This window comes from Phyllostomus discolor, chromosome 5 (assembly GCF_004126475.2).
Source record: "Phyllostomus discolor isolate MPI-MPIP mPhyDis1 chromosome 5, mPhyDis1.pri.v3, whole genome shotgun sequence".
In the NCBI taxonomy this organism is placed as follows: Eukaryota; Metazoa; Chordata; class Mammalia; order Chiroptera; family Phyllostomidae; genus Phyllostomus; species Phyllostomus discolor.
The window spans coordinates 170767693-170793246 of NC_040907.2; the positions used below are offsets into that span (position 1 = coordinate 170767693).

The window sequence follows — 25554 nt, forward strand, 5'->3', positions numbered from 1 at the left end:
AGGTGGATGGTGACTGTTCTACGAGATTGCTCCCGACCAGTGAAGTGGAAATTCCTCTGCCTCTTGGCCTGACTGCCGTTGGTAGTCCCGCAGCACCATGCGAGAGGTCTTACGTGCCCAAGGTCAGCGAGGCTTTTTGCAGCAGCAATGACATACTGCGAGTTCAATGTCCTGGGCGAGGATCTCAAAGGCCCCTGGCCAGGCTACCTTCCAACCAAAAGGAAAGTTTCCTAGGCCACGTTTCTGTTGACTCTGCAGACTAAGGCCCTAGAGGTAAACAACCTCAACGGTTGCCTTTCCAGCTCCTAGAAATCCCAGCTAGGACGGAATGTGCATCTTCTCCTATACAAGACCTTCCAAGATCTTCAGGCAACCACCAGTGACAACATGCAGTAAAAGACAGAAGGGAGTCCATGTGTGTAGGGATTAAAGAACCCACGAAAGAGCGTAAGTAACCTTATTACAGAGTAATAAAACCACCGGATGCCACAGCCAATTAGGGCGGCCCTGGGCGAATGGTTGTTTTCATCTTTTCTAGACTTTAGATGCTAGCGAAAGCAAGCTTGAATGGGACTGAGTGGGTCTTCAGAAGTCTTAGGTTATAATTATGAAGTACCCATGAAAGATAAAGCCATCTGCAATCTGATGTCTTGCCAACACTTCAGTTGTTTTCACTGTGAGTGATGAATGCTATAAACACTTGTTGGTATGGAGCCCTGGAAAAACCCACGGTTTATAAAGAGTTCCTTCTGTGGCTCCAGGATTACTCTGGCTGTTTAGTCCTGAAGGCTGTGTGGGGTACCACCTCTGATCACTCAGGGCGAAGAGATTCTTGGGGGAGGAGGGGGAAGCTTGGGCCCAACAGAGTTGCCCATCACCAGGGAAAAGCTGTCACATGCCCAGGAACACAGTGCCTCCCACCGGTGCCTGTGTCATGGGGCAGGAGGGCAGCTCGGCAAGTACCCTGGGTTGCCTGTCTCTCTCTCGGCCTGCCAATCCCTGCAGCATGGCACCCTGCTCACCTCCAGCATGTCTGAAACTGGGCTTTCTCGAGTTCTCAGTGGCTTCCAAGTTGGCAAGTCAGGGGTCAAGATCCAGGCTTTACCTCTCTTGATGAATCCCATAGGGGTCAACACAGCTCAGTACACCCTCTTTCAAAACCCGTCCTTGTCCCCTATCACCACCTGCTCTTAAGTGAGCCTTCAAAACAGGCTCAAGTTGAACTGCCAGGGTTGAGCCTTAGCCTTCCCATGTGGGACTGTGGGTGAGTTCTTATGCTTCTCAAGGCCTCCGTTTGCCCATTCTTATAACAAGGATAATAGTGCCTCTGGCACAGGGCAGCGGTAGAGATGAATGAGATGATTTCTATAAAATCCCATGTGCCTGCGGTATAAATGCCCAATAAATGCTACCTCTGTTTGTTTAACCATAAAATGGAGTTTACAATGGGCCTGTTTCAGAAGTTTGTTGGCCAGATTAAATGTCAATACACTGTACAGGTAGAGAGCTTAGAACAGAGCCTGCCAGATCATCAGTGATCAGTACATGTTAGCTATCGTTCTGACTATTAGTGACTTCCAGTCCCACCCTCTGCCCTCAGCTCCGGGGACTTCTATTGCAGCCGCCTAGATGCATGCCCCTTGTCACATTAAACTCAACCCGAAGCTCCCAAGCCTCCGGACACGCTCTCCCCTGTGTTCTCTGTCCCACTGGTCCCTGACCATCCTGCCGTCCCACGGAGCAGAGCGTCCTTCCTGTCCTTTCCTCATGCTCCCCACACACCCCCTCCTGGTCTGGGTGTCTGGGCTCAGGGACGTTTTTCAACCCTGTCACTACCGCTCTGCCTTCTTTTGGGGTTGCTCAGGCTCACAGGTCCCAAAAGCCGTATGTTTTGACAGATTTTGAAGACTGCTGACTGATCAAAATGGGAGGTCCAGAGTGATTCCAAGGTTCCTGCCCAAATGTCCGAAAAACTGTGTTTCCTTGGGAAGAATGCAGTACGAGTTTTGTGGAGGATCAAGAGCCCAGTTTTGAACCAGAAAGATGGAACTAATGAAAGAATAATGATTAGAAAGGTGAGTTCGTTCTTTCCCTGAGTTTCTTTTCCTAACTTTGTTATACTTTATTTTCACTTTAACTTATTATTTATGTCGTTTGCATTCTCTTTCAATTATTTTTCATTCCATTTATCTTCCCTGGTACCCAGAATCCAGTTGCTTCTTTTACCACCCTCTGCCACACCCGCTTCCCCCATTTCCCTTCTAATCACCCCCAAGACACCATCCCCCCAAGTCTGGATTATTGTAATGGGGTCTTCTCTCTCTCCTGGCAATATATTATTGGCAATGTAGCCAGAATGGTCATATGGAAGTTGAAATCACATAGGCTTACCTCTATTATATATCAAACCCCAAACCATACAATTGCCTGAATCCTCTCTCTCTGATCATCCTTGAGTAGGGCCAATGTTGGACCTTAACATTAATCATTTTATTGCAAAAAAAAAAAAAAAAAAAAGATTTGCGTAACTATGAGGGGCTATACAGAACATGCGAAGTCTGGGGTGTGCCCGGCGCGAACCCACTGATGGACAGGGTTCAGGAGTCGTCCAGCCCACGTAAACCTGCACTTCTCCGCCCACCCGCGGGGCGTGCTCCGACCTCCTGGCCTCAACTGCCGAAGACTTCATTTCCCAGGATGCCAAGGGGCGAGGCCGGCCGGAAGACTGTGTGCCCTCCGCGGGGCATGATGGGGGAGTTGGAGATTTCCATCATGGCGGCTTCCATTTCGGGCTACACCTTCAGCGCTGTGTGTTTCCACAGCGCCAACAGCAACGCCGACCACGTAGGTGCTGGGACCCCCGCCGTGGCCGCTGGGGCCTCCAGCCTCTGTCACGCGCCGAGCCGGGACCACTTGCGGCTCGCGCCCCAGGCTCACCGGCCGGCCCGAGGAGCTGGTGTGACCCGGGCTGCTCCCGCCCCTGGCGAGCTACGGCTGCCCGGGGCTCGTTGTCCCTCGGGATGGGCCCATCTTGCTCAGTGCCTTCCGCCGCCCGGCCACCCCGGGACAGCGGTCTGCGTCTTAGGAAAGCTGGCCCGGCCGGCCGCCGGTAGTGTCAGAGGTCGCTTAGTGGAATCGGAGCGCCTGCCCCTCCCCGAGTGTCAGGCTTCTAGACTGGCGAGGGGAGCCCGGGGTCGGGAAGAAGCCCCAGGCGCCCAGCCCCGCCCGCTCGTCTCACAGGTTGTCATGGGGTGCGACAGGGGAAACCATGGCTGTCACCATTCATACTTGTTACCTATGCTCGTGTGTTTTCTTGTCCTCGATGGGAAACGGAGAACGTAAACAGGAGTGTTAGGTGTGGGGTCTACTTGCCCTGAAGTTGCGTGTTTATTTCCTCGGCAAAGGTTCTAAGACCACGGAACTAGGTCGCAGTGAAATGGGGAAGTGACAGGCCTACCCGTGAGCGATCGGAAATGCACAGGCTTTGGAGACCACGGAGCGAGCGGAGCCTGCCTGCTTCAGTGTCTTGATTCTACGGGTTGTCTTAATGTCACTGACCTCGGGATGGAAATTCTGTGTGAGACTGGATAGTCTTTCATCTGTAAGGAAGTGTTTCATTTGCTTGCCAAATCGGGGCATTATTTTAAGTGATGCTAAGAGTGAGTTATTCAAATTCACCAAATAAGGGTGCCGCTTCTGTGTGTGTGCGTGTGGGTATGTGCGTGTGTGTGTGGCTGTCATTACAAAGCAAAATGATACACTGCGGAAGAAGGAACTGGGTTTGGTTGGGTGTCAGCAATCTTAGCTTCCATTAGTAAAAACTTACAGAGAGGTGGTTCCATTAGTAAATTAGATGACATTAAATGAATGTACCTTTCGTCTCTTCAGTGCCAGCGGTTGAGATTAATGGTAAGAATGTACACAACGTGGGCTTTTCCAGAGGCCGCTCCTGTCTCTGGACACTCAGGCCTTTGATACTGCGGCGGGCTATTTCATAACATAATGCCACTCCTTGTATTATGGGCGGTTTGCGATACTCCTGGTGTCTGTGGAAATGCTAGATATTGTTGAAATAATGCTTCTTAACCTCTGATTTTTGGATTGCCTAGTAATGGCACAGTTTATGTGTGGGACGAGGTTGTTGTGAGAATAAGTAGCTACCTGTTGAAAAGGGGTAAGTTTTTCTGCAGACGGCAGTGGGACGGTCATATTGCTTGGATTGTTGTTCATTTAATTCAGGAGACATCTCTTTAATATCTACCCTGTGTCAGGCATGGTGGCCAGACGTCATGGAAATTTTCGCCAATGACAATAGTTTGCAACTGTATTGGGTACGACCATACCTGTTTATATACATTAACCTTGACACAGTTATAGATGTGGAATAAAGTTTATTTTAATTGCATGTATTTCAACATTGAAGAACCGAGAATTTGCTTTTGCAGTACATTCTTGTTTCATCCAGGCAAGAAATTAGTTGGGGGTGACCAGCTTTCTCTACAGAGAGCCACACCGGCCTCTGACAGCTTCTCAGCTCCGTTGCTGCGGGGAGAAAGCAGCCACAGATGATGAAGAAAGTAGGGTGACTATTTCCGGTAAACTTTATTTATGGGCACTGAAATTTGAATTTCATCAAGTTTTCACATCATAAAAGAATCCTTTTTTGTTTTTCTTCAGCCATTTAAAAAGTGTAGAAATCACCCTTAGCTTGTGGGCTGTGCAATAACAGGCATTAATTAGGCTGCGTCGCACCCACACACTATGAGTTTGCCTACTCCGGCCATAGAGCGGCGGTGCCTCGGATGGTCCCAGATCAGAAGATAAATAAGCGTTTACTTTACAGTCGGCTTCAGAATATCTTGATGTCACTGTTGACTTTTTCGAAACGAGAACTGCAGTAGAGTTGCCAGATAAAACTACATAGGGCACCCAGTGAAATTTGAATTTCAGATAAAAAATAATTTTCAGTGTGAGTATATCCCAAATGTTACATAAAAATAATTTGTTGTTTACCTGAAATTCAAATTTAACTGGGTGTCTTGTATTTTTATTGGCTAAGTCCGACAATTCTAGACGAGAACACTAAAGCTCTGGAGAAATTTTAATTTTTTCTCTGCCTGTTACAAGATTTCTCTTTTGTAGTGAGAACTCATAGCTGAAAGACTTTTATAAGATAAAAGAAGCTTTTCCAGTCAGTGATTCTCAAACTGGTAGTCACGGTCACTTCTTCACATATGAGATAATTTTTTTTAAGGAGATCTCTTTATTGTTCAGGTTTGAGAAATGCCCTGTACACAATGGTTTGGGATGTCAGGACACTCCACTCCCCTAATCCAATATGAAAGCTATGCTATAAAGCATCTGTCTCTCCCTCCTCACTCCCCAAGATTCTCACTTCCAGTGGGGAATGTTCTTGAACTTGGAACCTTCTCTGATTGGTTTGAGAATATATTTTAGAATATAAACAGGTATATTGTAAAGGGCATTGTGTCAATACACTTATTCTCCCAGTATTTACTGAGCATCAGTAGTTGTTCGGCGCTCCGCTAGGTGCTGAGATACGGCAATAAACAAGCACAGAGTCCCTGCTCTCACAAAGCTTACACTTTAGTGGGGAATAGGCATTTATTCATAAAAAATGTAACATGACAGATAGTGAGAAGACCACGGAGGAAAAGAATGCGGGAAGGAGGGGACAGAGTGCCTGGCAGGTGCGCTTGTCGTTACATTGGCCAGGGAAGGCCTCTGTGATTAGGTGCCTTTTGAGTAGAGAGCCTAATGCAGGAAGGAGGGAGCCGTGCAGGTATCTGGGGAGGGAGTTCCAGGACCCCCATCAGTAACAGGGAGGTTATTTCGGCATTCAGGGCCTCCGTTCTCCCACGGCTGGTGCTGAGCATGACAGCGAGTGCTCCGGCGGTGGGTTGTATGCTGAGTAACCCAGAGCTGACCCCAGTGGCAGGTGCCCTCCAAAGGTGTGAATGAACTAGCCTCCGCGTGTACTCAAGAAACACTGTCACGTGAGTGATAGGCAGTCATTCATTCACTGAGACCCTAACTCCCCACGCCGGCTTGTGCGAGAGCCGTTAGTTGTGCGTTGTGTTAACTTCTTCATCCTTTTCTCATTAGTGGTGTTTCTAATGCAATGACATAAATTGTATCCTGATTCAAGAAAACAAGCTAGGAATATTTCCGCTTCCTGAGCTTTCTTGACATTAGTTGTTCTACTTGGTAGGATTTAGGGGATGAACTCACTCTACTCATTTTTACCTCAGAAAAACAGGGAAGGCTTGAAGGGATTAAAATAATATTTCCTCTCGCGCGGGATCCTTTTTTCAAACAACCCAGTTAATACAGTTCGGATTGCTTTCGTCTCGTTGGTTTGTAGAATGGCAGTTTGCACGCCGAGCTTATTTGGATTACTGTTGGATTTGTGTCCTAAATGCCTCCTAATGCCAGTAAAAAATCGTCTTTGTTTTTAGTCTGCAGCTGTTTTCTTTTCTTGCCTCTAGGAAGGGTTTCTGCTGGGAGAGGTGAGGCAAGAGGAAACCTTCAGCATCAGCGACTCACAGATCAGCAACACGGAGTTCCTGCAAGTCATCGGTGAGTGAGTCCGTCACAGACCTCACGGTGCCTTCTTACACACGCACTGTGCGTTTGTCGTTCCCCAGCCCTCCGCTGACTTGAACCTCGCACATGGGAAAGGCACGGAGAAAGCCGCTAGAATCAAAGCGCAGCTGTTTGCACTAGGAAGCGTTACGAATGCTTTTGCAAGTCACTGTAGGCAGACGCACAGCACGTAGCTGTGGGTTCGGGTGTTCTGTGAAGCCGCCCCTTACCCACTCACCGACCCGGCTCCAACTATATCCCTGCGTGCCGTGGCACTTCGTGGTCCCTTTAAAACCACTCTGAACCCCAGGTTTGCAGATGCAGCTGTCCCCATTGCCAGCATCACCTCCCACCACAATGAAAGGATATGTTACGCATCCTTTCTGAAGGAGTCTGGCAAAGATGTTCACACTCGTTTACGTAAGGTGTTTGCTAAATCTGTACAGCCTTTGGAGAATAAGTCTGACGGCCAGTTTAGGGGAGAGACGGAGGCGTGCTGATGGACGCCCATGCTCTGTTGGGTCGGTCTTCTCGTCAGTGAGGATCACAGTCCCTGTAGCTGTACCTCAGGCGCGTCCCCAAACAGCACCTCCTGACGCTCAGAACAATGCGAGGGGCGTTTCATTCACGTGTACTGCCCACATTTACTGAAGTGTAAGGCGCATGCCCGGCCTCAAGCAGCGTATCCAGATACATTCCTGCCCTCCAGGGGCGTGGGGAGGACCGAACAGGTGCACAGAAACACCGGGCAGCGCAAGACGCATGCGGTGAACCAGGGACGAACCGATCCCGCAGACTGGGTGCCGGGAGCTGCTCGTGGGTGACGTCAGCCCAGACGTCGTGAAGGAGGTGGACTCGGGGCCAGGGTGCTGTGTTGGGGGGGCGTGGCAAGGAGTGAGTGAGACAGGCAGGGGACCTGCCCCCCAGACACAGTTGGTGTGACGAGGGGCGGTTCACAGTACTTCCTGAAGGCCAGCTCATGTTGGGGCTAAGTCATCAGTTTCAAGCCTGTCCTGACGCCTTCTGGTACCCGGATTGGGAGGCCAGGCTGGGGGCGAGGGAGGGTCAGGATTGGGGGAAAGAGACCGAGCTGGCTCCTGAAGGACCAGAGCCGTAAAACCCGCTTCCACAGGACTGACCTGTTCAATAAAGACCTGGCGTTTGCAAGCACAGCGTTCTCTCGTTGAGGTTTTGCTTTTGTTGTTTTGTTTTGTTTTGTTTTGCCTAATTCCTCAAAGTCCTGCAGGGGGGAACGTGGCTTCATTGGACATCTGTGCACTGATGTAATGTTTACACTGGAGTTCTCAAAATTACCTTGGTAGGCGGAGGTTGAAATGCCAGGTGTGGTTAATGCGCAGCACACCGTGCAAGAAAGGGCTCCCTCATCTGGCGTGACCACAAAAACAGTGTTTCTGATTAGTATGCCAGCTGTTTACATTTAAAGAAATAGCATGATAAAGTAATTCAGATTCCGCAGCATAATGTAGTGATTCTTTGGTTCAGGAACCCCCTGGTTCTGGCAGTGAACACCCGTTTCCGTCGAGTCCACTTGACACAGCGCCGTGACAAACGTCTTTTACCGGACAACCTTTATTTGATGATCTGCCTTCAGTTTATTATTTGAAATGATTATGGATCGATCTCATGAACAAAGTGTTTACTAGTATTATCTTAAATGTATTGATACCTTTTTCTTTTAAAAATAAATACAGAGTGTGGATTAAAGACTTAAATGTAGTCCCTGAAGCCATAAAACTCCCAGAAGAAAACACAGGCAGTGAACTCTCTGACTTTACTCTTATCTTTTTGGATACCTCTCCCTGGGCAAGGGCAATGAAAGAAAAAAAATCAAATGGGATTCTATTTTTTTTAAATATTTTATTTATTTATTTTTAGAGAGAGGGGAAGGGGGAGAGAGAGAGAGAGAGAAACATCAATGTGTGTTTGCCTCTTGCATGCCCCCTACTGGGGACCTGGCCCACAACCCAGGCATGTGCCCCGCCTGAGAATGGAACTGGTGACCCTTTGTCCTCAGGCCGGCACTCAGTCCACTGAGCCACACCAGCCAGGGCCAGATGGGATTCTGTTAAACTAAAAAGTTTTTGAACGGTGAAGAAAATCACCAACAAACTGGAAAGGCAACCTACTTTGCATGAAGAGGAGATAGTTGCTAATGATATAGCCAATAGGGGTCAATATCCAAAACATATAAAGAACTCATAACAATTCAACATCAAAAAACAAACAATCCAATTTAAAAGTGGGCAGAGGATCCGAATAGACATTTCTTCAAAGAAGACATGCAGATGGCCAACAGACACATGAAAAGATGCTGAACGTCACTAATTATCAGGAAATCAAAAGCAAAACCCCGAAAACAGCACCGCACGCCTGTCAGGACGGCTGCTATCAGGAAGACAACAAAGACCACGCGCTGTCTAGGATGTGGAGAGAGAGCCCTCGCGCCCTGCTGGTCGGAATGGACGTTAGTGCAGCCAGCACGGGGTCCTCAGACGTTCAGCGCGGAACTGCCGTGCACAGCAGCAGCCCGCTTCGGGTGTTTACCCAAAGGAGCAGAAGCGTCATTTCGGAGGGTGGGTGCCCTCCTGTGCTCCCTGCAGTGCCCTTTACGAGAGCCGAGGGCAAGCCGGTGGGCGAGGGTGGGGTGGGGCGCACGCAGGAGGGGGCAGCGTGCTGTGAGCGTCACGAAAAAGAGGGAGACCTTGCCACTCGCGACAGCACCGGTGGGTGGGCCTGGGGAGTGTCGTGTAGAGTGAAAAAGCGGAACAGACGAAGACGAGTACCGTGTGAACTCACTCGTGTGTGGAACCGAAAACACGAAACAGAAACAGGTTCAGGCATGAGAGCACCGGACGGCTGCCAGAGAGGAGGAGGCTGGAGGGCAGGGGAGGGGGGTGAGAAATGCCAACTCCCAGTCGTCAGATCAGCCACGGGGTGCAGTGCACAGCACGGGGCACGGGGGCATTCATGCCATCCATCGCTCCTGCGCGCCTGGGCAGGCGGCTGCCAGACTCGAGGTGGCGATCACTTCACGAGGCGAGTGAATCACTGTGTTGTAAACCAGAGACTGATGCAATGCCGTACCTCTGCTATACTTTATAAATGAGCAAGTAAGTAAATTAATAGAATTTCTATTAGAAAGTGTGAACCAGGGCTCTGGAAAGGCCAAGCATTAAGCAAAGTAGTTTTTCATAGTGATAACAGGGACAAATTTTCTGGCATCACTTAACCCCCAGAGTAGGACGTTTTCAATAAAATAGATAGACCAGGTGTAGTACGTGTGGAGATGTGTGAGCCCACGCACGGACATCTGGACTGGACCCGGCACGGCGAGGGGGACTTTGTGTTGAACACCACGCTTGAACACGAAGCATCTGTGTCGTGTTTTGAGCACACAGTGATTTCAAAAGCTGTGCCAACTCACGTGAGGCAGAGCCCCCCAGGCAGCAGGGGTCCCCCTGGTGGATGAGGTGACGCGGTGGCAGTTAAGGAAAGAATGGGGGGGAGGAGGGAAGCGGGGGATGGGAAGGTGAGCAGGAGCAGCAGCACCTCCCAGCGGGGACTCGCAAGGCCGGGTGTGCGGAGTCGCCCTACACGCGTGACGAGGGGCCTCTGCGGTGTAAGATGTGCGGGAAAGCCTCGGTCCCGGGAGGCTGCCCTGCCAGAGGCCCGCCCACCAGCTAGTGCGCCCGCCAGCCTCTTGCCGTCTGCAGCAGCATCCAGCATCGTGTGGGAGGCCGCCGCCCTGTTCCCTCCTTGGGGTGCTTCGTTAGGTGTTGCAAGGAGTCTGGCAGGAGGGAGCCTCAGCTCCTGCAGGAAACCCGCACTATCTAGAGTGTGTCTTCTTCGGTGCGCTGCTAAGCCAGGTCGTGCGCTGTGGGAGGCGTCTGCTGGGGCGGTCGATGACAGGAGGTGCGTTCAGAGTTCAGCATTTACTCCAGGGACTGTCTTAAAGCATTCTTCCCTGTCAGGTAGAAGAGGGTTTTTTTCCTTTTCCCTGCAGTCTAGATAATGTTTTTGCTACAGATGTTTCACATCCTAATTACTTCACTAACAGCCTCTCTGAAGCAACTTAGGAAGGTGTAACAGTATCATTTGGTGATAAAAGGAGGGCATGTTTCTATTGTAGATGAGGCTTGCTTATTTGTATCACTGTCAGCAGCCTCCCGGGGAAGTAAACTCTTTCCCTGGAAGTGTCGCGCCTGCGCGCGCGTTCGGGCGGCAGCAGCAGCTGCAGCAGCGCAGAGGCCGGGAGCCCCTGCCTTCTAGGGCCGTGGTTTCGTGTCAGGTGGGTCACAGCTGCAGCCTGTGGCTCTGGGCCGTGACATTTTCAACAGCAGGTAGAGCCGCTGTCCAGGAGAATGCTACTCATAGAATTGAATGGCTAATTAGTCTCACGGCCTTACAAAGCACGCCAGAGCCCCGGCCCCCTGATGGGCTTGAAGCAACTGTTCTGGTTAATCACAGCAACCTTTTCAGATCTGCCTTATAAATATCAGTTTCCCTCGATGCTGACCGTCTTCGAAAGGGTTCATAGACCTCCGGAGTTCCCTCCCTTCCCCTTCAGAACGCCTGGCCCCAGTTGTCACGAGTTGTTAGTAGGTTGGTGGCGGGGTGGGTGAGGCCCTCTCCCCAAGCCATGCCACAGCTTTTACCCACCGTGATGACATGTGTCCAGTCGGGGCAGCTCTCCCCTCCGCACTCTGACCCAGTGAGACGGGAGAAGGGTGCCCGGCACCGCCCGCTCCCGCACCCGCGCGATCTGATGGAGACACAACGCCCTTCCCCGGTGTACTTGCTTCTGAGAATGTGCTTCTATGCTGAAGTACTATAAAAATACAGTGCTTCGCTGGTGCGTACAACAGCGCCTGTTCGGAAGAGGAAAACTATCTTTTTATTGCCTGCGATTTTGGGGAGAAAAAATCCTGGGCTACTTTTTAATTGTCTGTATTTCATATGATTAACTAATATGTATTTTCTCTTTCTAATTACAGAAATCCATAACCATCAGCCTTGTTCAAAACTTTTTAGGTAAGCCACACCCTTCTTTGCAGCTTTTAGCTTACTAAAAGGTTAATTGACTAAAAACTAGTGGATTTATGCTTGTAGCTCATTATGGCCCGAGACGCACGCGTGTGACTGAGGGCACCCGAAGCCACTCACTCATGGAGTACCGCCTGTGTGCGTGGTGGCACTGCGTCGGGTTAGGAGAGGGGGCGCACAAGTCCTGTGTGCCTCTTGTGAGTCCTGTTCTCAGGGGCCTGGAGGGGAGGCGTCCCACCGGCCTCCCTAGCAAGAGCCCTTCGACCCCAGAGGAGGAAGTCAGCCAGGGTCACGTGTCGGGAAAATAACTGAGGGGGGTTTTAGGAGGAATAAAAAATGTTCACTTTTAAATATTCCACTTTAAAATGTAACCAAAGACAACATAAAACTTTCCTTTTGTGTTTAAGTTAATGTACACCAGTTGCACATTATGACAAACTGAAGGACAGAAAGAGGAAAAAGTGGGAGGAGAGACGTTCAGAAGGGAGACCGCGAGTGGCAGAGAGACCCGTGGGCGGGGAGGGGGAACAGGCCGGGGTCCCGCACACTGGCCGCTGCTCCCCGGGCTCCCACGGGGCCCCTGCCCCCGCTCCGAGCTCCCGCCCTGCTGCCTGAGGGCAGTGTGAGGGTGCCATGTCCGTGTTCCCAAACCGCCCCCCCAGGCCCCGTTCTCCCTTCCCGGGGGTGCTGCTCTCTGGTGTCCCCGCCAGCCCCACCTCCCTCACGCACCTGCCGGCTCCCTGCCCCTGGGGACGTGTGTCCTGTTCCTCCCCTGCACACACCCCGCCCCCTCTCCTTACCTCAGAGTTCTGTCTTCGTGCAAGACGGCCGGCCACCTGCGGGCAGGCCTCAGGGGCGGCCAGGAGCCCATCGGTCCGGGGTTTGCACAGGGCCAGGGCTGAGAGAGGAGCAGGACACGGGGGAGCCAGCGGCAGCTCCTCGGAGCAGCATCTCCGAGCGAATGGCACAGGCAGGCCCTGTTCCACACGGCGCCTCCGTCAGGTCCGAGAAAGCAACACGTGGGCCCTGACTGTTCCAGAGCTTCACTGGGTGTGCCCTGCCGTGCCCTTCTGAGAAATTCCCTAAAACACTGTCAGCAAAGCCATACCGGAACAAGAATTTAACTCAGTTTCATCATGGACTCATAATCCTTAGAGCTGATAGAAACAGTCAGTCTAAACTCTTTGCAGAAAAGGAAGCAGAGGGCAGGCAGGCAGGCCGGGTGATGTGCTCGGGATCCAGGCGGGAAGCAGCTGCGTGGGGCTGGTGTCCCCCGGCTCCCAGCTCTTTCCTGCATCTCCAGCTCCTTCCTACCTTAGAAGGCCTGGGCTTGCGCTGGGGGGCGGGGAGGCAGGCGGCGCTCCGGGCCAGTGGTAGGAAGGCCCACACACTAGTGTGCTTGCCCCCGCCTGGCACAGGGCCCTGGTCAGGGGGGTCTGTTTCAGGGGGAGCGTGCAGTTTGAAGCCAGCCAGACCTGGCCTCAAAATCCTGGCTCTTCCGGCCACCAGCTTTATGATTTGGGTTAAGTCACACAACTTCAATAGTCTTTGTCTACAAAATGGGAATAAAACTTGTTGATTTTCTGGGCTAAACCACTGCCTCCCAGCATTGAATGGCATGAATGACAAGAGAAAGCGTGCAGCTAAGCTTCTGGTTAAGCATTCAACAGATGTTTATGTCCCTTCACTGCTCAGGAGGTGAACTGCATTCCGTGTGTGTGTGTGTCTGTGTGTGTGTGTGTGCGCGTGTGTGTGATTAGTACATAGAAACAAGGAGAAGATGCCACATGTTCTGTAGTCAGTTGCTATCAGCATGCCCCCCCCGGGAGTAACCCCCACGAACGTGATGCAACAGAGACCTTGTGTCAGCAAAGCATGTGGGCTGACTTCTCTCCACGTAACTGTCGAAGACAGTGCTCCCTTTATTACCAAGACAGAGTTGGGTTAGGTGACCTGTGGACATGTCTCACTGAGCACATCCCTGTCGCAATTTCATGTGGTTTTAATCCTCTTTTTTTTCTTTAAACAAACAGTTTTTATGACTATGCAAGCAAAGTTAACGAAGAGAGTCTGGACAGGATTCTCAAAGACCGGAGAAAGGTACGTGGTTGCATGTGCTGCCCGTCCTGACTTGGAAGGCCGTCCTTGTCTCGTCCCGCAAAGCTTAAAACCAGAAAGGAGTGTGAATGAACAGTGCAGCTTGGTGGTAGTACATGAGAGTTCTGTTACACTGAATACGTTTTAAAGATAAATTACAGACGTGAAACAATGTTTATGATAACATCAATAGAAAAAAGTTTAGATATTTATGGTATGATTCCATTATGTAAAGATCAGAAGAAGAAATGAACTATGATCTGAAAATTGACAGTAGTTGAATTGAGTCTGGGTAGTTTTGTCTTTCTACTTATAATTAAAAAATAATTTAGTAAATATTTAATAACATGTGCATTAACTTTATAATTTTTTACCTTGGTATGTAAATTCCAGAAAAATAGGTTGGTTATTAAACCATTTCTGGAGGAAAAAAGTACCAATAAAAGTTTTCACCTTGTCAAACAGAAAGCAGAATGCCTCTGCTTAGAAGCACATATCACCAAAAAGAGCTTCTGAAGCGATACCTGTGGGTGACAACAACCGTGGCAGTGGGGGCGTGGCCCTGCCACGTCTGAGAAGGGCGCAGGGGCCAGAGCAGTGCGGTGTCTGGGGCCGGCTCGGCCTCCGTGCCCCCGTCGGGTGGAGGGAGGGAGAGGAGCAGGTGGGATCAGCAGAGGAGTGCAGAGGGCAGGGGACGGGTTGGAAGAGAGGACACAGGGCTTTGTGGGTGACAGCAGGCTCGGGGCGCTCGGCCTCCGCAGAGTCTGAGCTGGTTGCCCGCCCGCCTGGGACAGGGAGTTGGAGCCGCCGGGGGCGTCATGTCCTGCTCTCCGGTTTTCAAGGACTTGCCCAGGAGCCTGCGTCCTGGGGCCTCTTGCAGTCGGCCCTTCTCCCTCACCCACCGCCTCGCCGCCTCCTGCCGGGTATTTTCCTACTTTAGAGAATGAATCTGCACTATACTTTCGAAAGCTAAAATTTGTTCCCTGAGAATTCTTATCGGAGCCCAGTTTTCTACAGCACTCACCATCTAGTAAAAGCTCCAGGAAGAGCCCTGGCCAGGAGAGAGAGCCCCATTGGTCACAGCGCCGTCACTGTGCTCCAAGGTCACAGGTTCGATCCCCGGTCAGGGCACACACGGGAGTCAGTCAGCCAGTGGATGCGTCAGTAAATGGAGCAACACATCGATGTTTCTTTCTCTCCCTCTCCCTGCATCCCTCCCTTCCTCCCCCCGCTCTAAAATCAATACATTATTTTAAAAGATCCAGGAAGTTTTCTTTAATAGATGAAAAAACCTCAAGTGAGAAAAATGAATAAAGGTTATCAAAAGGAAATTCACAATAAACAAAAAGCAATCCACAATGGCCAGAAATAAATGAAAAGACGTCTGACCTCCGTCAGGAAACACAAATGGAAGCAACACGACACTCTGTTTGCCTATCAGATTGGCGGCGCGTGAAAGGGTCGCTAATAGCCGGGCGCGCTGGCAGGGCTGTGGGGAACGGGGCGCGGCGGTGGGCGGGGATGGAAGCCGGTGCCGACATTCAGCAGGAGGGCCTTGCAGCAGTGACAGGACTTCAGATGGGCAGGGTCACCTCTGGGAATCTGGCCCAAGTAAGTTATAGCATCCAGGCGCAAAGATGGGAAAAACTGGCGTTACTGGCCACTTGGACTCTGTGCCGGGCCGTGCTCTGAGCACTCCCCCGCGGTGACACGGTTCATCCTCGCAGCAGCCCTGTGAGGCGCATCGCTGCTGCTTCTCTCGTCCGCTTTCCGGCTGAAGCAGCGAAGGTTCATTAAATTGGTTACGGCCCCCAGGGAGTGGCCATGGAGCCAGGGCTCACACCCAGCAGCCTGGCCTCTTGACCCGGTGCGTAAGGGTGTGTGCTGCATCTTTGGTAACCGTGGGAATTTCAAAACCAATCTGAATGTCCGCCGGTGGGGAATGGGTACGTAAGTGAGGTTGGTCCCTCCGTGCAGTGGGCCATGAAGCAGCTGTTAGAATGAAGCAGGTTCTCGGGTGATGACACAGAGGTCTCCAGGTTAATGTTACTCGAAGAAGGAAGTAATATAATTTGGGCCTATTTAAAAACAAGTCTGAATGAGTGTTCGAATGTCCAGAGAAAGATCTGGAAGCAAGCCAACCAAACTTAAAAGTAGTTACTTTGGGAAAGGGCTGCTGATGAAGGGAGACTTTATTTGACTTTTTTAAAATGTATCTTACAAATGGATACTGGGTGGGGTGGCCACACGTAAGTTGTGTGGATGTCTGACCCCTGGGCTGGCCACCGGAAACCACTGTGATATTGAATGCCCACTGAAATTGAAATTTTTTTTTAAAAAGGCATTTTTAAAAAGTGCTGTGCCTTGTAAAATACTATGTAGGCTTTTTAGTGGTGGACATGGACACATTTCCAAATTGACTCGGGGATTTTAAAATTCGATTTGCTGTTTTGAGACTCAGTAGACCAAACGTAGGTTGTTTTGTGGAATTAACTTTGCTTTTTGTAAGGCCAGGATTCTCAAAAAAGTTAAAAGTCGATCTGTGGTTTTAATTTTCTAGAACTTTGTGCTAAAACAAATGTGTTTTTTTTTTCATGATATTTGTTAAGGGCAAAAACTATACTTTATATGTCATTGCATTTTCTGTGGTACCTTGTACTTAATATAAACTCTTTAAGGATTTTTTCAAAAATTCACATTTCTACCATAAAAGCAAAGATGATGTATAATATTTAGGTGACTAAAAAGCTTTCCAGTTAATCCTGGCTTACATTTTGAGCCCCCAGGAAAGGTAAAATTGTGTCTTCAGCTCACAAGGGTTATCGTGCTACCTGAAAAGGTGCACTTGAGATGTCAGGCTTAAAAACACACAGGTACCAGAAACAGTGCCGGACGCGGAGAAAAGGTTTTAATTACTGTCCACTTTTTAAGAAAATGACGGGAACTTTAAAAAAATTACCACCACTGGGCAGACTTCAAATCTAATATTTAATTGAAAAATGTTAAGAATGGAATAAACATTTAATGAGTTAATTCGCTGCTCTACTCAGTCATTTTTTTAAAGATTTTATTTATTTATTTTAAGACAGAGGGGAAGAGAGGGAAGAAAAGAGGGAAACATGGATGTGTGGTTGCCTCTCTTGCGCCCCCTAATGGGGACCTGGCCCACAACCCAGGCATGTGCCCTGACTGGGAATCGAACTGGTGACCCTTCAGTTCTCAGGCCCATGCTCAACCCACTGAGCTATATACCAGCCAGGGCAACATTACACAATTTTAAGCTACTTTTATATCTTAAAACGTGTTTTTTCACTCAGCGAGTATATTTTAAAGACAGAAGCTATGTGAGCATTCTTCTAATAAAGAATTAATTGTCTCTACAACATTGATTTTCAGACTTTAGTATGCACAAGGAAAAACTCAAGGAACTTATCTTAATTCAGATTCCTGGCTCTGCCCATAGAGGTTCTGATTCTGCAGGTTTGGGGGGCCCAGGAACATTTCAGCAAGCTCCTAGAAGTCTTACAGGTCGTCTCTCCTCCAGATGTCCAGCTGGTCACATTAGCAGAACATTGTTCCCAAGGCATATCAGTTAAATTCACTTAACCAGCTTCGTTAACCTGTAGTTAGAACTGACAGAGCTAAAGTCTGTCCGTTTGTCAGTGTGTTGAGGTAAAATTGCTGTAGAATAAAGCACATACAGTATACACTTTGATAAGTTTTGATACGTGTGTACGCCCATGAAACCATCATCATCATCATCATCATCAGCTAACGACCGTGTCCACCACCGCAGCCTCCTCGGGCCCTTCTCCGACCCCTCCTCTCACCCCCCAACCCCACCCCAGTCAGCCACTGCTCCGCTGGGTCAGTGTCGTGTCGCTGCAGATTGGTCTGCATGCTCTAGAATGTTACATGAATGGAATCCTGTGGCACACATTTTCGTCCGGGTCTGGCTTCTCTCACTCAGCATCGTTATTTTGGGATTCGTCTGTTCTGTGTGTACCAGTGGTTTGTTTTCACTGCCGAGCGGGGGTCCCGTGTGTGGCTGCACCAGCTCGTTTACCCTGTTGGTGGGCAGTCGGGGTGCTCTCCACTTTGAGCGATGCACACGGAGCTGTTCTCATTTGTGTGCCGGTGCTCGGGTGGACGCGTTCAGAGCTGAATTTGCGAGACTTCGTCCAGTGCTTCATGCTTCTCCTCCGCTCCCGTTGCAGAAGGTCATCGGGTGGTACAGGTTCCGGCGGAACACGCAGCAGCAGATGTCCTACAGGGAGCAGGTCCTGCACAAGCAGCTCACCCGCATCCTCGGGGTGCCCGACCTCGTCTTCCTCCTCTTCAGCTTCATCTCCACCGCCAACAACTCTACTCACGCTTTAGAATACGTTCTCTTCAGACCAAATCGGAGGTAAAGACGGCGTTCCCATGCACGCGGGCCTTGCACAGACCGGAAGGATGTTGGTACAAGTCATCGAGATTTATGACTTTGAAAGTGGGCATTTGATAGCATCTCTAGAGAAAAGCTCCTGTAACTTTCGCCTAGCCAGTGTTCTTTGTCGTTAGAGAAGGTATTTTCCTGTCAGCGAGTTGTATAAATTAGAGTTGTTTTTGAGTCAACAAGCATTAGCAAGGTGTGTTAATGACACGTCAGTCCTCATAGGAATGAACAGCTGGGAACCATCATCTGCTCCTCCGTGATCCGTTATGTAGAAATGCAGTTTGATCGCCTGGAAGTCTGACTGCAGTTTCAAAGCACAGATTGTAGAGACAGAATTGTAAGATTGATCCACCTGCTGGTTAACGAGGGTTTTGCATTGGGAACTTGATAAAAAAAAAAAAAGATCCTGTAGATCACGATGTCTGTTGTAAACAACAGAAAGGTTTCTCTCTGGAAATTCGCTTGTAGTAGAATAAATTAAATTGGCATAAGCGAAAATAGTTATTAATCGTTCAATAGCCCTTGCAAGATTACAGTAACGTATTAGTAGTATTTGCTGAGAAGATACACCCTCCTCAGCACTCTGTCTCTGTGGGGATGCAGAAGAGGCATCAGAATGCCCTTTGCCCTCAAGGAGTTGGCAGCCAAGTGTCTGCTCTAAGGGAAGGACAGGAATCGCTAACATGGGCATCCCTGGGTTGTCTGGAAGCAGGTGCGTGGCGAGGCCTTCCCGTAGTTCCCCAGGGCAGAGGCCGGACCGCACTGCCGTGACCCGTTCTCCAGCCGGAGGGAGCGGAGCTGTTGACGGGTGCCCCTTGCCTCTGCCCGCAGGTATAATCAGAGGCTATCCCTGGCTATTCCCAACCTCGGCAACACCAGCCAGCAGGAGTACAAGGTGTCCTCGGTGCCAAATACTTCCCAGAGTTATGCCGAAGTTGTTAAAGAGCACGGGTAAGTGGCAAGGTAAACCGCAAGGTCTTTCTTTTCTTTGGTTTGATGTAAAAGGTTTATGGAGAAATGTGAAATCAACTTTGATATGATTAAAATTGAACAGTGTGGTGAGGTAATTCTCCACCATCACCACTATGTATCAAAATGTTATTCTCATTGAAAAGATTGTTTACTTTTACCATTTCCTTTTTTAATCATCTGCCACATTTTTGTTTGTAATTGATACAAAAGTTTGTCTAGAAAATGTATAATTCTGAGATCCTGAAAGCTAACCATGGTCACTAAAAAATTGATAGCTTTTTATTTTTTTTTAAAGATTTTATTTATTTTTATTTTTAGAGAGGGAAGGGAGGGAGGAGGGGAGAGAGAGAGGGAGAGGGAGAGGGAGAGAAACATCAATGTGAGGTTGCTGGGGGTTATGGCCTGCAACCCAGGCATGTGCCCTGACTGGGAATCGAACCTAGCTTTTTATTATTTTTTAAATTGCATTGGTCACATGGGTTATTTTCTATTTCACCTTTATAATTCTGGTTGTGTGGATGTTATTTCTGGTACACTGTCACCTCGTAGAGGCAGCATTTAGGGGCTAGATGAAGGTGGAAGGGATAGGAAGACACCTTCCGGGCCCGTAGCAGTTGGGGGAACTCCTGTGACGTCTTTCTTCGGTCTGTCTTCCAGTACTGACTTCTTTGACAAGGACGGGGTGATGAAAGACATCAGGGCGATTTATCAGGTTTACAATGCACTCCAGGAGAAAGTGCAGGTAACTGACTTCCTTCCTAGTTTTTATCTTACTTGTATTGCCCAAACGCTTTTAATCTTTAATTTCTGACACTCTCCCACCTGACAGAGGAACCACAGCCAACACTCGAGGATGCCCCCCCCAGAGTGGTGTCAGACGCGTCCAGCGGGCGCCCTGCCGGCCCGCAGAGGCCCGTCTCCCGTCTGTGCCTGCAGTGGGCACTCTGGGGAACGGTGGCAGCGTTACTGTTTTCAGTCCTGTGACCCATTTGTGACAGTGTTGCTTCCAGGACAATGTGCCCGGGTTTGCAGCACGATCGATCGCTGAGAACACGGCTCTCTCAGCTGCTGCAACTGAGCAGGGACTGCCCCTGCCTCAGAGCAGCGCGGCCTCCTCCCCTCGCGTCCACTCGCTTTGCCCTGGTCCCTCTGTCGAGCAGGAGGACCGCGGCGGAGCTGTTCCTTCCTGCTCGTTCCTGCACCACGTGTTTGTGGAAACCGCTCCTGCAAGCCAGACCCTGAGCTAGGTGCTGACCGTACTCGATGCTGTCTCAGGGGTCATTTTCTCCAAAACCCGAAGAACAAAAGAGGCTTTGAGGACCAGGAGGAAGGGGGTGGAGCCGAAGAAGCCCTCCTAGGCCTGGAGAAGGCCTCCCTTGGGGCAGAAGGCCCAGGCCTCTAGTGAGGAAGGAAGGCAGCCACAAGGAGGAGGAGGAGGAGGAAGAAGTGGGCTGAGATCAGCCCGGGGCCCAGGAAGAGAGCATCCCCCAGGCAGAGTCCAGGGTCCGAGTTCCAAGTCGGGGTGAGGCACACGTGGCGGTGCAGGGAGCTTCTCGCCGGCTCACCGGGGACCGGCCCACTTTCCGCAGTTTCTGGTATTCCTGCTGTGGAAGGAACGGGCAGTGAGAAACGGCCTTTTGTCCTGAACTCCTGACCGTGCTGTCTTTAGGCTCGGCACCCTCCAGCAGACTTCAGACACAGTTCATTGCCGCTTGTGTGAGGCCTGCTCTGGAAACACCAGTATCACGTGGAGTGCGCTGGTGTGAAGGGTTAAATTACGTAGACATAATCTCAAGTAGTTATCTTTCATTAAATCTTTTTCTTAAATATTTTTTTATTGATTGATTTTAGAGCAAGAGAGGAAAGAAGAGAAACATCGAATTGTTGTTCTGCTTAGTATGCATTCATTGGTTGATTCTTTTTTTTTCCAGATTGTTTATTTACTTTTTAGAAAGAGGGGAAGGGAAGGAGAAGGAGAGGGAGAGGAACATCAGTGTGTGAGAGGTATGTGGTTGCCTCTCACACACCCCGAACGGGGGACCTGGCCGGCCACCCAGCCAGAGCCATTGGTTGATTCTTGTATGTGCCCTGACTGGGGATTGAACCCACAACCTAGGTGTATTGGGAATGATGCTCTAACTAACTCAGCTACCAGGCCAGGGCATTCATTAAATCTTGACTGTGAGCCCTGGCTGGTGTGGCTCAGTGGATTGAGTGCAGGCCTGCAAACCAAAAGGTCGCCAGTTTGATTCCCAGTCAGGGCACATGCCTGGGTTGCAGGCCAGCTCCCTAGTAGGGGGCACATCAGAGGCAACCACACATTGATGTTTCTCTCCCTCTCTTTCTCCCACCCTTCTCCTTTCTAAAAATAAATAAAATCTTTAAAATAAATAAGTAAATAAATCTTGATTATGATACTTTCTTTTTCAGCTCTCCCTAATTATAAATATTTCTTGTTAAATCTTTTTTTTAATGTTATCTGATTTGTGATTGTTGGTTATACATAAAAGTTGAAAGCATCTAATTCCTGTCTTACCTTTTTTGCGTCCTTTGTATGCTAGACTAGTATCAAACGTTGGCTTCCCATTTTCAGTAAAAATCCAAGAAAAATAGATATCTTTCCCACTTACCCTTGGTTTTCAAGAACTTATGCACTAACAGCGTAATCGTCTTAAAACTGAGAAAGCAAGTCTATGCATGAGCAGAGCGCTGGTCTCTGGGCCCTCGGGGGTGCATTCTGTCGGACGCACCTGCTTCGGCTCCTCCCGGGTCTGCGGTGCACGCTGCATGTGCGGGAGGCTCTCGAGTGGATTTCAACGGGTCATTCTTGTCGTCATTCCCCCCCCAGGCAGTGTGTGCAGATGTGGAAAAGAGTGAGCGAGTCGTCGAATCTTACCAAGCAGAAGTGAACAAATTAAGAAGACAAATAACTCAGAGGAAGAATGAAAAGGAACAAGAAAGAAGTGAGTTTCCTATTAACTTACCATTCAGTGACAGGGGAGTGTCTGGTTTTAAGCACCGAATTATACGGTGAATTACATAAATCCTCCTGCACTCCTCAAGCCCCAAGGCAGGCCCTTTGGGAGCGGCGTCCACTCTCCTTCAAGCTTTTCCAGAAGGGAAGTGGTAGGCGTCTCCGCGCCCTGGGGAGCGACTGGCGAGGACCAGTGTGCATGTTGACCCCGAGACCTGTGCGCGGTGGGGTGACATCCCCCCCCAGCGGCCCCAGCCCGCCCAGCAGGGGCTGTGGCCGCTTAAAGGCCCCGCTGCAAACTCTGTTAACTTCATGTTTGGTTCCTAGGCAGCGTCGTGGCAAGGGCTTTAAGTGTCTGTTCACTGGCAGCTGTGGGTGGTGGGTACCGTTAAGCTAAAGACCCAGCTGGTTGAATGAGAATTAGGCTCAAGAATCCATTAATTCCAGCTCAGTAACAGGCACGTTTGCTGTGATGCCCCCAGATGTACTATTTGTAAGTAAAATTAATAAAACATATAACAAATAATATCAAGTGTGAAAGAGAGAAGGGTGCAGTTAACCATTTGTGATTTAATAGGAATATTTGCAAACCGCCCTGGCCCATGTGGCTCTGTTGGTTGGGCGTTGTCCACAAAGCGAAAGGCGCTGGTGTGATTCCCGGTCAGGGCTCGCGCCTGGGCTGCGGGTTTGGCCCAGACGGGGGGGTGAGGGAGGGAACCGATCGGTGCTTCTCTCGCACATCGGTGCCTCTCTCCCTCTCTTTCCCCCTCTCCTCCCCTTGCTCTAACGTAAATAAAATCTTTAAAATAAGTGATGACTGGTTCATTTCTACTGTCACAGTTCTCTAGAATTAATCAGAAGCACAGATAGGGATTCACGCCCAAGAATGTTAATCACAACTTTATAATTCTAAAATCTGGGAAACAGCCCATTAAAATAGTCGAACTAACAACGGTAGTATTATAGTGGAATAAATGTTGGTATGTCTATATGGTGGAGTACTGTACAGCAATTGAAGTGAATTTTCAGTGACAATATATAGTCTTCAGCAAAAATACTAGGATGTAAAATGGCCTGAACATCTTGGCTGGGTTTAAAGAAAACATACACATGCGAAACACGCACAGGCTGGACAGTAAAAGTGGAGTTCAGGAGATAGATGGGGCCTTGCACCGAAAGTTTGCATTTCTAACCCCAAATCTTGTGATCTTTTTACCAAAATCCTAAGTATTATCTGGGTGATAGAATGGTAGGCAATTTTTCTTTGTTCTTTTCTAAATTTTGCAGAAGTATGTATCGTTTTTATATTAGAAATGCACTGTAGCCCCAACTGGTGTGGCTCTGTTGGTTGGGCATGTCCCACAGAGCAAAAGGTTACCATTTGGATTCCTGGTCAGGGCACCTACCTGGGTTGTGAGTTCTGTCCGAGCTTGGGGTGCGTGCAGGAGGCAGCCGATCGATGTTTCTTTCCCTTTCTTTCTCCTCCCCCTTCCCTCTCTCTAAAAAAATAAATAAAATCTTTTTAAAGATTTTAAATCTTTTTTAAAAGAATTTCTTTTATTTTTAGAGAGGGGCAAACGAAGGAGAGAAACATCACGTAGGAGAGAAACAGCTATCAGTTGCCTCTTTCACACCCCCAACTGGGGACCGGGCTGCAACCCAGACATGTGCCCCGACTGGGAATCGAACAGGCAACCGTTGGTCTGCAGGCCGGTGCTCAGTCCACTGAGTCACACCACCTAGGGCTAAATAGAATTTTTTTTTAAGATTTTATTTATTTATTTTTAGAGAGGGAAGGGAGAGAGAAAGAGAAACACCAATGTGCGGTTGCTGAGGGCCGTGGCCTGCAACCCAGGCATGTGGCCTGACTGGGAATCGAACCTGCGACACTTTGGTTCACAGCCCGCACTCAGTCCACTGAGCCACACCAGCCAGGGCTAGAATCTTTTTTAAAATATACTTTAAAAAACGTAAAGGTTGTAGACTCAGATATGGGGCTTTCAAGGGGAGAGCGGTCTGAGCATGTATAGTGACAGGTGGTTGTCAAGAAGTGTTTTCCATACAAGGCTTGTCAAGGAAAACACTTGTCCCAGTGACTGCCCAGGGTGGCGAGGACTGTTTTCTTCATCCTCTGTCCGCAGAGTCTGGTCGCGGCAGCAGCAGGCGGGGGGTGGGGCCGGCCTTAAAAGAACCAGTGCCTGCAGGGCCAGGCCCTCTCTAGCTGGTCCCTGCGTGGGGTCACTTACCCTTTCACACTCTAGTGTTTTGCCTGTGTAATGGAAACAAGAACATCAGTACCGATGGTAGTATTGATGTTTTGAAGCTTAAGTGAATTAACATGTAGAGAAATACTTTGTAAACTACGAAGTGTTGTGCGAATGTAAAACAACAGTATAATCAGTGTCACTGCTTTGTTGCTGTTTTCCAGAACGTTCAGGTCCGTGCACTGAGGTGCACAGCTGGGGAACGACAGACCGTGTTACAGTTTTCCTCCTCTTTCCCCCCAGGACTGCAGCAGGCGGTGGTGAGCAGGCAGGTGCCGGCCGAGAGCCCGGAGCCGGCGCTCAGCCCGCGGTCGCCCTACGCGGGGCCTGGCACGGAGGGCAGAAGTGCGCCGGCAGACGCCGAGGCCTCGGGTCCCCCGCCCCCCTACTCCGATTTCCACCCGAACAATCAAGAAAGTACTCTGAGCCATTCTCGCGTGGAGACCGGCGTCTTTATGCCTCGACCTCAAGCCGTGGGCTCCTCCAGCCACGCCGCTCCCAGCAGCGCCAGACTGAAGCACTCGGGGGCGGGGGCGGACCCCCCTCCTTCCCAGGGGGCGGCCGGACACAGTGCGGAGGAGTCGGACGACAGCGACTACGAGAATTTGATCGACCCGGCAGAGCCCTCGAACAGCGAATGCCCCCACGCGAGGGATGCGCGGCCCGTGCCGCACCCCGACGGGGGCTCCAGGGACCCTCAGACGTCCCAGATTTAGCGGAGCCCGCCCGGACGACACTCTCCCCTGGGCACTGCTCCCTCCCTCACCCGTTCAGAGAGGCTTTCGAGGGCTCGGTCTGGAGGGAGGACTGCCTTCTCAGACCCCCGGGCGCCGGACCGGGGGGCCTCGCCCCCCACCCCAGAGGGCCTCGCCCGCGGGCGCCGCCGCCAGGTGTCGCGGCAGAACCATTGAGATAATCAGACTGTCCCAATTCTGGTGCGATCCACGGATGTCCTGGTAAATTTAGGCAAAGAGAAACTTATCAGCGTAGTTTCTGCTCTTTACAGGAAATTGGTGATTAGAGACTAAGCACAATTAGTCTGTAATTGTTCTATAAATCAAAAACTTACCTCTTGCACTATCATGCCTTGAAATTTACTTTTTCAAAGGGAAATGAGTTTAGCAGCAGCCTTCAAAGAC

The 25554-nt window shown here is 49.9% G+C and overlaps 1 protein-coding gene across 1 annotated transcript; it reads left to right on the plus strand.

Moving 5' to 3' along the window:
* The first annotated feature begins 2742 nt into the window (after nt 1-2742).
* Nucleotides 2743-25235, plus strand: ABRAXAS2 (abraxas 2, BRISC complex subunit). Its single transcript, XM_028513239.2, has 9 exons — nt 2743-2844; nt 6510-6600; nt 11622-11658; nt 13704-13770; nt 17985-18175; nt 19037-19156; nt 19835-19919; nt 22026-22140; nt 24659-25235. The coding sequence occupies exons 1-9, from the start codon at nt 2746-2748 to the stop codon at nt 25129-25131; spliced, it is 1278 nt and encodes a 425-aa protein (XP_028369040.1). The 5' UTR covers nt 2743-2745; the 3' UTR covers nt 25132-25235.
* The last annotated feature ends 319 nt before the right edge of the window (nt 25236-25554 follow it).

What these genes read in the sequence shown, in the direction of transcription:
- ABRAXAS2 (XM_028513239.2), top strand. Translation starts at nt 2,746, where the DNA reads ATGATGGGGGAGTTGGAGATTTCCATCATGGCGGCTTCCATTTCGGGC. An exon ending in CCAACAGCAACGCCGACCAC is followed by an intron (nt 2,845 to 6,509) that starts GTAGGTGCTGGG and finishes TCTTGCCTCTAG; the next exon opens with GAAGGGTTTCTGCTGGGAGA. An exon ending in TTCTCAAAGACCGGAGAAAG is followed by an intron (nt 13,771 to 17,984) that starts GTACGTGGTTGC and finishes CTCCCGTTGCAG; the next exon opens with AAGGTCATCGGGTGGTACAG.